Raw genomic sequence first — 13,499 nt, 5'->3', positions numbered from 1 at the left:
TCCACTCCGGTGAAGCAGGCTCAAGGATTATGTACATTTGAAACCGGTGTTGTGATCTGTATGTAAATATGTTACATGTTGTGGCATGGCAGCGACCGATCTGGCCGACGTCGACATGGTCTGCCCAATGTTGAGTTGACGTGTCGACATGCCTTCGGCCCGGGGCCCCGGGCACATCTCCCATTAGAAAAGCCAGAGCCAGAGCCAGAGCCACCACAAAAATCCGCTCAACTCCAGTCTTCATTCTTGACGATGGACGCACCCAAACCAGGAAGAACGAGAACAAAGCGGCTGGCTAGGAACTTGGTCCTCAAGCTCGGCCTGCTCTCACTCCTCAGCACCACCACCCTCATCAACACCGTCCGAGCATCTGCCGATGCGCATCGAAGAGATGATATCTCTTTCAGAGGCCCAGTACCTGAAGACCTTCACGTGCCTCACTGGGACTTCTCGGGATCTGCGTTAGTTTCTCCTCACATCACCCGAGAAACTGTACACATTGGCAAAAATATCTGATCAAGTTCTTGAATTTATTTCTTTTTCTTCCAGCCATCGAATTCCTTCAGCAAAAGATTTTGTTCGACTGCTTACTCCTTTCCCATTAACATACGGGGCGATGTTTACAGAACATCCCATCCCATTCGACCAGTGGTCGGTTGGTAAGTTATTGCTGTTTTTCTTTTGGTCAATATTTTTTGGAAGAGTCATCTTTTTATCGCTTGTTTACTGACCTGTTCACTGTACAATATGCAGAGATCGCATTCCGAATTCATGGTAGTTACAGTGATATCCACCACGGACATCACAATGAGACACACGTCTCTGATGACGATGACGAGATCACCGGTAAAGGTGGAAGAGGTATTGCGTTTTGGTACACAAAGGTGCGCCCCATTTTCCTTCTTCACATTTTGACTTGAAAACGACCAGTTACTCACAATTTAATTTTTTATTTTCGGTGAAAAAAACAAGGCGTCTAACCCTACACCTGTCGTTGCATCATCGGATCCCAAAAAACACGTTGTCCCACGCCCTCCATTGACTGTAGATCAATTCCCAGACCCATTGGATGATGCAGTCTCATTTTTTGGTGGCCCGACGAATTTCAATGGATTAGCAGTCGTGATCGACAACCAGCCCTCTTCACCGTTGACGAGACGGTCCGATCGAAAACATTGGGGACCAGAAGAGAGTGGGATCGGTGCGGAGGAGTGGTCTGTCGTCAGCGGAGTGATGGATGATGGGAGAGGACATACCAAGTGGCTCGAAGATCGCAAGCGCAGTGATTTGGATGAAGATGAAGAAGCTGCCTACCTGGTCTGTTCTCCTATCAAAATGAAAAAAAAAAAAAATCCACAAAGAAACTACGTTCTGACCACCTATTGCCCTTCTTTGTAGAACCACACCATTGGTGATTGCCAAGTTGCACTCCGCAATGCAGCTGGTGTTGTGTGGATGAAGGTTACTTATGTTGGTCACCAACTCACGGTGAGCAATTCGATGCATGATGTTAGATTCTATGCCTCAGTCTAAAAATCTAAGTTGTATCCGATATCTTTCTAGGTTTCGTTGGATATTTCCCCCCATAACACTCTATCTGGAGAGAGCCGGCACTACAAACGAGAGTGCTTCTCTGCGAAAGATGTGAAACTGCCCAAGGGATATCACATGGGGCTGACTGGCTTGGCGAGTCCCAGTGACGAGGCAGATAACGTTGATATATATGCTATAGAAGTCAAAGAGATCAAGGGAAAAGCCAAATCAGAGGAAGAAGTCGTAGAGCATTATAAGGAGGAACACGTTGCTGCTGATGACGTCAAATTGGAAGGTACAGGAAAAACCAGAGACGTCAGTAGATCTCTCCATTCGCTTGAACGTTGTATCCACCTAGTGCTAAAAACTCGTTTGGATTGCTGCTCGAAAATGCTGTAATACGCATACATTTTTTGCGTGATGATTAGCCAACCAACGTGAGTCTTCCCCCAGGATTTCCAGTGGGGTTTTAAACCATTACTGACCTTTTGACCTTTCGCTTGTCAGTTGGCATTTGAAGCGTTGAACTCGCAAAGGGATTGGGCCCAAACGATCAAACAAATGTCACAAAAGTTAGATAGTCTAGGAAGCCGACCTTCCCAGCTCAACAATGCGAACGGACAGGCAGCCGAAAGTGCTTCAAGCGGGAATAATGGTGTAGATAAACAACTTGAAGCTATCAATACCAAGCTGGATACCATTCTTCACAAAATCGAGAAGGTTGCGGCTCCGGGGGGACCTGGAGGCTCAGAGGTTTGTCAATTTTCTACCCATTGGATGGATTTGTTCAATTTTTTTTTATCTCCTGTCTTGAACCTCAGTTAACGAACTTCCTACGATGTCTCCCAACGCCTTGGGGACTTATTTGGAATGATGATCATGCAATAAGAAAACCGAACTATTACAAAAAATATTCGATTTGGAAGAGCAATCCAACAGACATGAGATGTTCTTATCGGAACAGATCGAAGAATTGAGACATTTGATTCTCAATCCGCCACCCCCGACTTACCGGGAAGATCACCATTTCAAGCCCCTCGAACACCAGCACGATGAGATTACAGGATCGCCATCATCGGCTGATCATCCACCACCATCGTTCACCGATCACTTCCAGCAAGACCGAGCCTCCAATCACCACAAGAAGGATAAAATGACGATGCTGCAGTTCTTGGGTTGGTCTTTGGGAACGATCATCGTGCTTTTTGGAGCTTTCAAGGTCATCCAAAAGATAATCAAGTCCCGGAAATCCAACCATTTCGGGAGCGACGAAGGCAGCTACTTCTTGAATACCAATGCGCCTGGTCACAGTAACAGCGCCCTGTCAATGACGATGGACACTTTCGGCTTCAGACAACGTAGTAAAAAGATGATTTGATCGATTAACTACATGCGACGGAGACTTTTCCTTTTTTTTTCTTCTCATCAGAAAACAAATATCCTGTAGATTGGCAGTCCTCGGATTCCACATAGAATTGTAAATAAGCAATGAGCGCAGATTCTCTTGGGGCGCGCTCGGTAAGTGGTTTCATGGAAGTAAATCAAGGGTGATTGAAGAAGTAGCCAGACATCATTTTCCTGCTATTCGATTCTTCTATCGTCCTGGTTTGAAGTTTCTGATTTGTTCTCTTTGTTTGGTCGTGTCCCTCTTTTCTCACTTTCTCTCTTGTCATGGTCAAAACCCGACTTGCACTCTCCCTGCTTCTCTGTTTTCATCATTTTTTTTTCTTATTTGTGCCTGCATCTTATTTGCCACATACCCATTGCAAATCTAGCAAGAGCCAAGCGAATGCAATACCTGGCCAAGCGAATGCAATACCTGCTCTTTACTACTTTTTACATCATGCTCCACATACTTTTTGCATCCATGTGGGGAGTGCTTAATTCATCGGAGCAGAGCCAACGAAGCAAACAGACATAAGCCAAGGAAACGTGGGGGCTTCTTCCCACTGCTTCTGGCTTCAATTTAAGATGAATCGGAATGCCACGAGGCGGCAACCTCGGATGCTATGCCTAGTGTGAAGAAAGTGCATATGAAACTGTTGGTGTTTGAGCATCGCGCATTCTTCCCACCATGTACATACACACATCTACTCTGAATGCGATCTTACCAATGGTTTCCCGGAGACGGTGGAAACGTGTGGTAGAACGATTTGGAAAGATGAATGCTGGTGTTAAAGTCACTGTGAGCACACCGACACGCGGGATTTTCTATGAACAGACCCGGTGACTAACCGTCCTTTGCATCCGCAAAATGGCAGCTCCTTGAGGAATATAAAAGGGCTCCGACATCCAGTCGAAAGTCACCATCCCACTCAGCATCCAATCACAGCTGCCTTCTCACGACCTACCAATCACGACCCCAGAAAAACTCGCTACTAGTTCAATAATCATCAAATCCAACCTCAGACATTCCAAGATGGTCTCCCTGATGTATCTGATCACCCTTCTTTCCGCCTTTGTCGGTGTTTCTTTTGCCGAAGACGTCTCTGCTGGCAAAGAACATGAAGTAGACTCGAAATGGCTCGGCGGGTATGGCATGGCCAGCAGCTACTACTACTACGCCAGCATGGGCTATGGGTTGAGTATGAGCTGGCTCAACCCGTGGGCGAACATGTGGGGCGGCTGCTATGCCTACAGTCTTTTGGGTGCGGGGTTCAACAACATGCTCTTCGCTAAGGCCACCGACACCAAAACCAGCATCAGCCGGCGGGCCATCTCCCTCGATGCTGAGCAACTCTTCCGCAGAGACGGTGACGACAAAGTTACGTGCAAGAGCAACACCGGCGACTCCCATACTTTCTCGACCTCGGAGTGTCTCAGGTGTGTTCCCGGCTGCCAAATAGAGCCTGCTTCATTCTCTAATCACCAGCTGACCCGAAAAACACCAGTGCTGCTCGACAATTGTCTGAAAAAAGCGTCTCCACCGCATCTGCCGGCGATTGCAAGGTGACCTTGGTCAGTCCGCAAAGCCGAGTTCAACCAAAAGAAGTGTAAGTGATCAATGATTGTGGGCATCAAACCCCATCGCGAGAATAGTTTGGCTGAAGTTTCCTGAATCCTATCGTGACTGTTCTTTTGCAGCTCCATTGCTTCATTGGAGAAGGCCGCACGGAGCATGTTGAAGGCTTGCTCGGACTCCAAAGTAAGCTTTTCGTCGGATTTTCTCAATTGCACAAAGTGCCTGACTCTTCTTTGAATTGCTTGTGATCAGGACACCCACGACCCCGCCGCCGCCGCCAAAAACGCGGATCCACAACAGGTTGCGATGCTGCTCTCAAAGGCTTCATAGGACATCCATCGTGGACATTCTCTCGGCAACCATCCCCCATCTAAACCACTATTTGATGACACATACTTCCCCCATGATCTTGTTTAATGTATCTCCTATTTCAGCCTATTCCTATGTATCTACTCTTTTTTTTTCAAATTCCTTATTATTATTTTTTGAAATATTGGAACAATTACTTGTACTGGCTTGCGTAAAAAATTACCCAAGTCCTCATTCTGTATTGTCCCATTGGCAGTTGCCCAGCGCCCATCTCTCAGGCCACCCATTTAATTCATAGTTTGGACGAATTGCAAAGCAGCTTTCTTTTCCGCTGCCGAATAACCTTTGCCGCCCCAGATCACTTGCTTATGTCTGGACAGAGATGACTCTTGAAAAGACATTTACAGTTTCAAAAAAAAAAAATCAAACTTTCACAATTCCAGATGCAAAACAAGTTGTAGAAATACAAGCAAAGAGGAAGCCCGTCTTGTCTGTCTGTTGTGAAAATTCAGCAAATATAAAGTAAGCAGATAGAATCCCGTACATTTCCTTGAAGATAGGGAAGATAAATCTAGAAAGTCGAAGCAACCACGACGAGTGACTGAATTGTGGCGCTCATAGCTCTTGGCATGAAGGAAGATGCTTAATACAATCTTCTGGTAATCTTTGATTATGCCAAGCAACTTGACTGAAAACCAAAATTTGAGTCAGCACGGCCAACGTGACGGCAAAACTTTCAGAAAAACACACCAGTTATAACACAGAGGCTCTACTAATTCCTGTTTTGATATGATCTGCGAAACAAATTCACTCTCTCCCCCTGGGTAATCGGTCGGCCAATATCTGGGACCGACCAGACGAAAGTTACTACCAAAGACCTCGCTCGAGAAGACAAATGCTCCATTGTCTAGTGGGAATGGTCTGTCGTCTTCAGGGGCCTGCCGCCAAGTGAGAAATTCTAGGGTGACGGGATCATAAACTGGACCCTCCCAGCCGGTCGGCCCGAGGTTCCCCATCGGCCATACCCCGAAGGTGTGGACACGCCAGGCGATGTCAAACACTTCGCTCAACACTTTGCCATCGTCATCAATTGACATGATCGGTCCGTGACCTAGGATTGTTCGCGACAGACGATGGATCAGCGCGTATGCGGAATTCTGTTGTGCATTCCCATGATGCCGGGTGGGTCCATAAGCGAAATAAATAAACGCCAGCCCGCTTTGAGAAAGTACCTGCTGGATGTCCGCAGCAATACTCTCTCCGTCCTCGATCACAATCCAGACCAACTGTCGTCTGCCGGTACCCCACTTCTTCTCCGTTTCCTCGAGGTACCTTCCACCTCTCCTGGCTACCGTAGCCTGATGGTCACGTATCGCCTTCGCATGGCGCCGGAAGTAGTCAGGCCTCAGACCACCGGTCCTGCCGAGAGCACTTGTCTTGGTGAAGATGTACTCGGTCGGAAGTCCGACTTGAAGGGTATTTGCCCGGACGCTGATCGTCGCCGGCACGAAGGACGAATCGGGTGCACTGCGGTCAAGCAATGTGAGGGCAGCTTCAGATGCCAAGAGTGGGTGCTGACAGTAGATATCTCGAATTGATGACTAAGCTTGTTGGGAACAGTGGGTGCGCGCAAGGCAAGACTGCTGGTCAGAATTTGTCATCGATTCATGCCAATATCAAACACGACTCACCCAGATTTGTGTGACGATCGTTGACGATTGATCTTTTGAGTCGATAGAGATAGTTACATTTGGAGAGCGCTGGAGAACCAATTCATCGGGCGGATTGAATTCGCGTCGGATTCTATTATCTGAGGAACAGCCGCAGCGAGCGCAGAGGGCGGCTGAGGTTGGAGGGGGAGGGGGAAGAGGTCTAAGAGGATGTGGTACGACTGGACGAGGAACTGCCGGACGGGAGACGGCTTTGGTATCAGCCGGAGGAAAAACTGGCGACTGTGGTGGTGGTGAGGAAGGGGTGGGCGGTGGCTGCGAAGGCGAGACGGCTGCGGTACCGGCGGGGGTGATGGAGTCGATGGAAAAGCTCAGGCTGTAAGCTTTACCTTGACGCGGCAGATGGTTCGACAAGGCTTAAGGGGAAAGTGTAAGCTGATTGATTGGAATTTAAAGATAGCTCATCAAAAACATAACTCACGATAGAACCTGATGATAGTGAGCACTAAGCAGAGAATAGGAACTACCTGAATCAACAAGAACCGGGTCCTAAACAGTGATTTTATGCGGGTCAAAAGACAAAATGAGTTCTGATGTATTGATTGCTCGTTGATCAAGTTTGGATTCTGGAGGAGGGTGTAAGGCCTGTCTTTCGAGTCACACTCAGCACGACTGAGCATGGTGCGGATGGACTGGCGTAAACGATGAAATCTGAAGATAACGACGCTGAGCCCAGAATAAAAGTAGCTCTGGGAGCGGCGGTTAGAGGTGAAGAACTGAGACGATGAGTGTCTGGGGGCGTTGTGGCCGAATATTGAAGATTGCGGATGATGGCGCACAGCTTGACGGCAGGGTTGGAGCTGGGAGTGTGTTTCGGCTATTCTCCTGTCTGTGCCGGAGATGAGCTGGCCGGGTAACTTGAGGCAACACTGATCAGATCAAGGGAGCAACGTGAGGCCGGGTACACAGTGCTCTCTGCAGACGGACAAGCGGCTGGGTCGGATAAGGAACATGGGTAGGGCTATGTCAGACTGGCGAACAACGAACAGAACAAGGGGCGAAGGAGATTCATGACCACATCCAAGAGTCCGACAAATGAGGTAACGGGGGAGGCTGAACATTACCATTTGCGGTGAGTGGTGGCCAGTCTGACAACTTCCAGCCATCGCCCTACTCGGGCCCTGCAACGAACCGGCTGAACCGGGCGAGAAAAGATGGCTTGTCTCGGTACAATCTGCCTCACACAAACCTCGGAATTGACGGCTGGAAGTAATGAGATGCCCAGAAATCAAAAACTAGGCAGATCGAAGGCAATGAAGGCTCTTTCATGAAGTCTCGCGTACATCATGATATACAATCATGATCTCCCACTGATGTCCTGGGGAGTAGAGCATGTCAATCGGTCTCTGCCGTATATCTCCCAAGCATTCGAGAGTATTGGCTACAGCGTTAATTACATAAGAGGGGCCCTCATGGCAGGACCCAGGAAACCCCTTAAATGACTGTAGCGTAAAATCCAGAATTTTGGCAAAATTCATATTTACATTTTTTGTCCTCATTCATACACAATTTGTGCAATTTGTGCGTACGCTTGGAGGGTTTCCCAACTTTTCATACATTTTCCATGCCTACCATTCCTGCCGAGGAGGGGGGGTGCAAAAAAAAAAAAAAACCTGGGGTGTGCCACCAAAGTGGGATGGGGTACCAAAAATAAGCCAAGCTGTGCTGCTGAGGGGGGGGGGGGGGGGGGGGGGGGGAGGGCTGTGGGGCCTGGGCTGTTCTGGTGCACTCTCAGGAATTTCATACATCTTAGTTACTACCCTCCCTTACCCAGGAAAAATTTCATACACTTGAAGTGCTTACCAGTGAGGCCAAAAAGGCCCATTCATACCATTTTTGTGCCAACCATTTTGTGTTTTTGCCAAAAAAAAAATCATACATTTTACTTACGGTCATTTACAGGGGGTTTGCTGGGTCCTCGCATGGCCCGCCCCAGCCGGCTCGAAGTCTCTTGGGGTACGCCTGCCCAGGGCGGCGGTACGGCCGTGGAGGCTTGTTGCCGACTCCCGGACGCCGCCGGGACCATAATTGATCCCAAGGCGCCATCGAGACCGGCCGGTCCGCCGGGCGGCAAGCCTCGGCGACGCCATGCGTCACGATGACTGGGTTCTCATGAGGCCCTGTGGCGCCACTGTGGCGCCTGCACTGCTGGTGCGCCGGCTGGGCGCCCCGACTTTTCCAGATTTGCCCAGATTTGCCCCATGCAGCAAGAAAGCTGATCGGCCGGAAGTGAAAGAAAGAGAAGGATGCACAGCCTTTAAAACGGTCGTCCTTGGCATCATTTCATGGATATCCGGATAAACAGACTGCATGGCTCTTGGATATCATCGGCTTTAAGTGCACTGTGTTCCGTCCGATGCAAGTCACGATCCGAAATGCGCACTATGTAGCAGTGGACGTTCTGGAAGGTTCAGCAATTTTGCTGATAACGCTTTATAAAGGGAGCATCCTTTTCATCCTCCCGCCCCCCCCCACAATCGACCCTCGATACTATCTACAAAAATTACTAGCTGTTTCTTCACATCAGTCAATCAACCATGCCATCCTACAAGTTGTCCTACTTTGATGCTAAGGTTAGTAGGTGGTGCTCGGCTGGATACGCTAACTTCCGCGAGTGGATGTTGTTAACGTGTCGTTTGTTTTGAAATTCTGGGAAACCCTTCCATCGTCTGTGTCCCTTCTGACCCTTAATATTCATTCACCTCTCTCGATGGTTGAGCTAGGGTCGCGCAGAGGCCATCCGTCTTGCGCTGCACTGCGGTGGGATCCCGTTTACCGATGAGCGTCTATCTCGGGAGCAATTCGCCGAAAAAAAGGAGAGCTTTCCGTTTGGACAAGTACCCAATCTGACCGTCGATGAGAAAACGATGATCCCTCAAGAAGTAGCCATCCTTCAATATGTTGGCCGTCTTTCTGGTCTCTACCCGTCCGATCCAGAGGAGGCTCGCCAGGTCGACGTTATGCTTAATGTTGCCAATGGTATGTCCCCATTTAATGCCGTAATGGCATTCGAGCGGTTTTGAAGATATGCCTCTGATGAGTGCCGATGTGTTTGATCATACATCGATGCGTAGATTTCTATTCAGCCATGGCGGCGTTTTTCATGCCGGACAACCCAGGAAAGGAGCAATTGAAGACGATGGCGGTCGAAAGCCAGTTCCCGAAGCTGTTTGGCTATCTCGAAAGGTATCTCGCCAAGAACGAAACGACTTTCAGCGCTGGAAACAAACTTACGATAGCCGACTTCAGGCTCTACTCGATCATCTCCAACCTCAAAGCCGGCATGCTTGATGGCTGCCCTACCGACCTGGCCGACAAGTACCCTCACGTCGTGAAGCTCTATCAAGCCATAGATGGTCACGAGAAAGTCGCCAGCTGGAACAAAACTCAAGCCAAGTGATCATCTGGATACGTAACTTACTTCCGGTAGACGGCACTATTACTCAAAATCAGACCTTGAAATCTTGACTCCATTATAAGGTATTCCTTGTTCGGGAGTGGAGACCTCCGAGTCTTATGAAGAATCTTGCTTCTGTTTTTTTTCTCTCTTCAATCTTTTAATGAATAATCAAAAAGACGGTTTGCTCAGTACATAGGTGCCCTAATAAACTTATTGAGAATGGGTGGTCCCCCGCGAGATATCTTAGCCAGACTGCTGCGAATTCTAGTGGTTTGAATTGGCTCCAGCTGCATTGGTCAACAGCTACTCTGACTTGAAGAGGCAGAGTGTTCATCTGGGTCAACTGTTTAACTAACCTCTCGATCGGAGGGTCGGGATGGCCCGACCCCGCGTCCCCAAGGGACGTTCTCCTTCGCGGCCAAGCAAGGAAGATATTTGACTACGAAAAGACGTGAAGTTTGACTTGAGAGAGGTTATAGAAATGTCAGAGCAGCTTTGTAAATATAAAAGACCACTTTATTGATAGATCTTGGGCACGATCAGTTTGATGAACTTCATGTACATGTACATGGGTAGACAATTGTATACACCATACCATTTTTGGACCATAGAAACTCAACCAACCAACTTCAAGTCACTGTTATTGGTGAGATAACCCAAAACAGTCTTTAAAGCACAAATATGAAAAAAATAAAAATAAAAACAAAAACTAAAATTATGTAATTTACAAAAATCAAACAAGAAAACCAAAAACTGAAATATTTTTCTCAGAAAAAATTGAAGGTTGAGGAATGATAGTATGAGATCTGAAATGAATAATGATAAGTAAGAATTTAGAAAAAAATTGATTCTATGTGGTTTAAAAGATGTGTGGTATGGAGGCCCTGACACGCCAATCATGCCAAAACAAATAAAAAACAAAAAACAAATTTTTGAAAATGATAAATCCATTTTCCAATGAATTCAAGCGCCAGAGTTGCCATACAAGTACACAAAACTTCCTGCAATCTTCCAATGCCCCCACTTACAATTGTTTCAGGAGCATCTTGGGCTTCTGCATGTGGAAGGGTCCGCACATCAACACATAACCTATCCCACATAGATGTACCATTGGTCCTGGGTACACACCTTGATGACTTCAGTCATTGTTGCCTCCTTGACCGGAGGGATGCCGCCAGTCAAGAGGTATGTACACCTCCCTGACCGGAGGGATTCCTTCCGTCAAAGAAGTGAGTCAACCCAGCAAACTGGATGTGTCCAGCTCGCCGGGAGGACCTCTCTTGCCAAGCTGGATACATGCACCCAGCTCGGTAAGGAAGGTCCCAGCGAGAGTCCACCCAGCAAGCTGAACGTGTCCAGCTCGTCGGGAGGACCTCCCTCGCTGAGCTGGATACGTCAGGTCCGGTCAGGTCCTGGCGAGCTGGATGCATATTTATCCAGCTCGGTGAGGTCCTGGCGAGCAGGATACATGTGCATCCAGCTCGGCGAAGGAGGTCCTCCCGAGGAGCTGGACACATTCAGCTTGCTGGGGGGACTCCTCGGCAACGAAAGGATCCCAGCGAGCTCGAGCAGGGTACATATGTCCAACTCGTCGAAAGGACTTCGCCGAAAGGACTTCTTGACAAGGCAGCCAGGTTTACAGCTGAGTCCCGACCGCCAGTCGGGTATACCTGACTATGCAACACAGTCGGATGGGCCGCGGTGAAAGAATTCAGGAAACTAAGATTTATGATTGCCGTTAGATATCTATTTTTAATCTAACTACAATCTCTAATTTAAAACTGGAAAGAACTGGAAGATGTGTTTTACCTAAGAGCAAGCGACAAGCCGCTTTCTACTTAAGTGAAGAGTTGAGATGAGGAAGTGGGAACCCGAGGCGGTCTTTTTCCTTCTCGGTAGAGAATTCGAGTTACTCGATAGATCTGAGGACACCAGATTATATCCGTCAGTATTCTCGGCTTTCTTCCTCTTGAAACCTTTTAGGTTCTTACTTGAGTAGAGCGTTCTGCTCTCTTTCTCCAGTTCACTTTCGGAAACGGCGTAACAGTACGGCAACGTTATCTGCTTTAACAGACAGCTCGTAAGTCTTTTCGCCTTTTGTTTCTGCCATAAGCTTCTGTCTAGCACTGAGTGCTTACCGATTTGGTTACCAGTGATTTGCTTGGAATTGGCTCCGTCCGAGTTATCCTTTTGGTTAACAACGTCTGGTAGGTTCGAATGCAGCATTAGCTTTCATTCTGATCAATTCGACAGATTCCGACCCAGCTGCTTACCTTTGGCGCTTGCTGTGGTTATTTGATCTGCGAGAGACTTGTTGCTGAGATTTTCCGCAACCTTAATCTTCCTGCTCGCGTGCGTGGCACCTGTTCGCATCCAAGAGATGTGATCAGTCTTTTCTGCCCCGCTGCGGTGGTTTTGGACTGCGGTTCAGGGTTCGCTTTGCTTACCTATCTCCGCAGCTGATTGGGCTCCCGACCTCTTTCTCAATTTATGAGACTGAGGTCGTTCACTTAGGCGTGTATCTTCACACGCGGGACACGCGTCAGTCAACGCTGGCGCGGGCGTTGGCATCTGTGGTGCGGGGGGAGATATATAAACATCCTCCTGCTCACTGACTCAGTTGGATAGTCAGGTATACCCGACTGGCCTTGGTCGGGGTCCAGCCCTACCATGAGGGTAACATTAGCGATGGGGGCATAGCCTTATATTCTGTATATTTTGTATCGTGCTCCGTGTATGGGAGCGGAGGGGATGATACACAGGGCGGGCCGGACAATTGGGGAAGGGTGATGGCAAATCTGGCATCTTGGGGGTCGGTTGTGGCACAGTTGGCGGCCCAACACCGTGAAACAGTGATTCTTCCTGAAACTTGGCATGTATGGCGGATGAGATCAATATCAGCCTGGCAAGTATGGCGGGCCAGGGGCATGTTTTGAGAAAATTGTGGCAAGCTTGTCATTTCAGGGGCGGGAAATCAGGGTTTTTGATTTTTTATGGCAAGATTGGCGCGTCAGGGCCTCCATAGTGTGGAGTGATTCATTTACCAGCATACCTGACATTCTGGCACTGTAATACCCCCATTTTGACTGCAGATTGTCCACCCACCAAGCTGAACCTTTTTTGGGTCATATTGTTCATTTATTATAATTCTTTTCATGTTCCATTCTTGCACTCTGTCTATTCACCTTTCTCTGAAAAAAAGAATTAAGTGTGCAAGGAAAACTTGCTTTTTTCCAAAAAAAATTGAAAAATCACAACTTTGTTTTTTCATTTTTATTTTTTCATATTCATCTTTGGAAGCCTATTTTGAACAATCTCACCTAAAGGAATGACTTGAAGTTGGTGGGGAGAGATTCTAGAGCCCAAACAGTGTGGTGGATACAATTATCATGATCAATGGCCCCGCATGCAGCCTTGGAAAGCAGCATGGCAACTTCGAACTTAGCTAAGTCCCTCGATCGGAGGCGCGCGAGGCGACCCTCCGAAGGAGGGACTACCTCGCAAAACAGTAGGCAGCAGAAATCCCATTTGGCTGGGGAAAATTTTCAAAATCTTCAACTCTTGA

General features: G+C 48.0%; 3 protein-coding genes across 3 annotated transcripts; 2 read left to right on the top strand and 1 right to left on the bottom strand.

Moving 5' to 3' along the window:
- Positions 1-75: 75 nt before the first annotated feature.
- On the top strand, positions 76-2,911 carry PtA15_3A869 (uncharacterized protein; the record flags this gene model as incomplete). Its single annotated transcript, XM_053167879.1, has 9 exons — positions 76-461; positions 550-659; positions 754-884; positions 973-1,317; positions 1,399-1,488; positions 1,564-1,848; positions 1,962-1,970; positions 2,041-2,286; positions 2,423-2,911. The coding sequence occupies 9 exons, from the start codon at positions 76-78 to the stop codon at positions 2,909-2,911; spliced, it is 2,091 nt and encodes a 696-aa protein (XP_053019053.1).
- Positions 2,912-5,419: 2,508 nt separating this feature from the next.
- Positions 5,420-7,154, bottom strand: PtA15_3A868 (uncharacterized protein; the record flags this gene model as incomplete). Its single annotated transcript, XM_053167878.1, has 4 exons — positions 5,420-5,492; positions 5,555-6,405; positions 6,496-6,890; positions 6,956-7,154. 4 exons carry the CDS (start codon positions 7,152-7,154, stop codon positions 5,420-5,422), a joined length of 1,518 nt encoding a protein of 505 aa, XP_053019052.1.
- Positions 7,155-9,071: 1,917 nt separating this feature from the next.
- PtA15_3A867 (uncharacterized protein) lies at positions 9,072-9,934 on the top strand (the record flags this gene model as incomplete). The annotated part of the gene is made up of 3 exons (XM_053167877.1): positions 9,072-9,107; positions 9,258-9,513; positions 9,609-9,934. 3 exons carry the CDS (start codon positions 9,072-9,074, stop codon positions 9,932-9,934), a joined length of 618 nt encoding a protein of 205 aa, XP_053019051.1.
- Between the last annotated feature and the right edge of the window lie 3,565 nt (positions 9,935-13,499).

This window comes from Puccinia triticina, chromosome 3A (genome assembly GCF_026914185.1).
Source record: "Puccinia triticina chromosome 3A, complete sequence".
In the NCBI taxonomy this organism is placed as follows: Eukaryota; Fungi; Basidiomycota; class Pucciniomycetes; order Pucciniales; family Pucciniaceae; genus Puccinia; species Puccinia triticina.
Note: the sequence above shows the minus strand (reverse complement) of the source record. Positions and strands in the feature narration are given on the sequence as shown.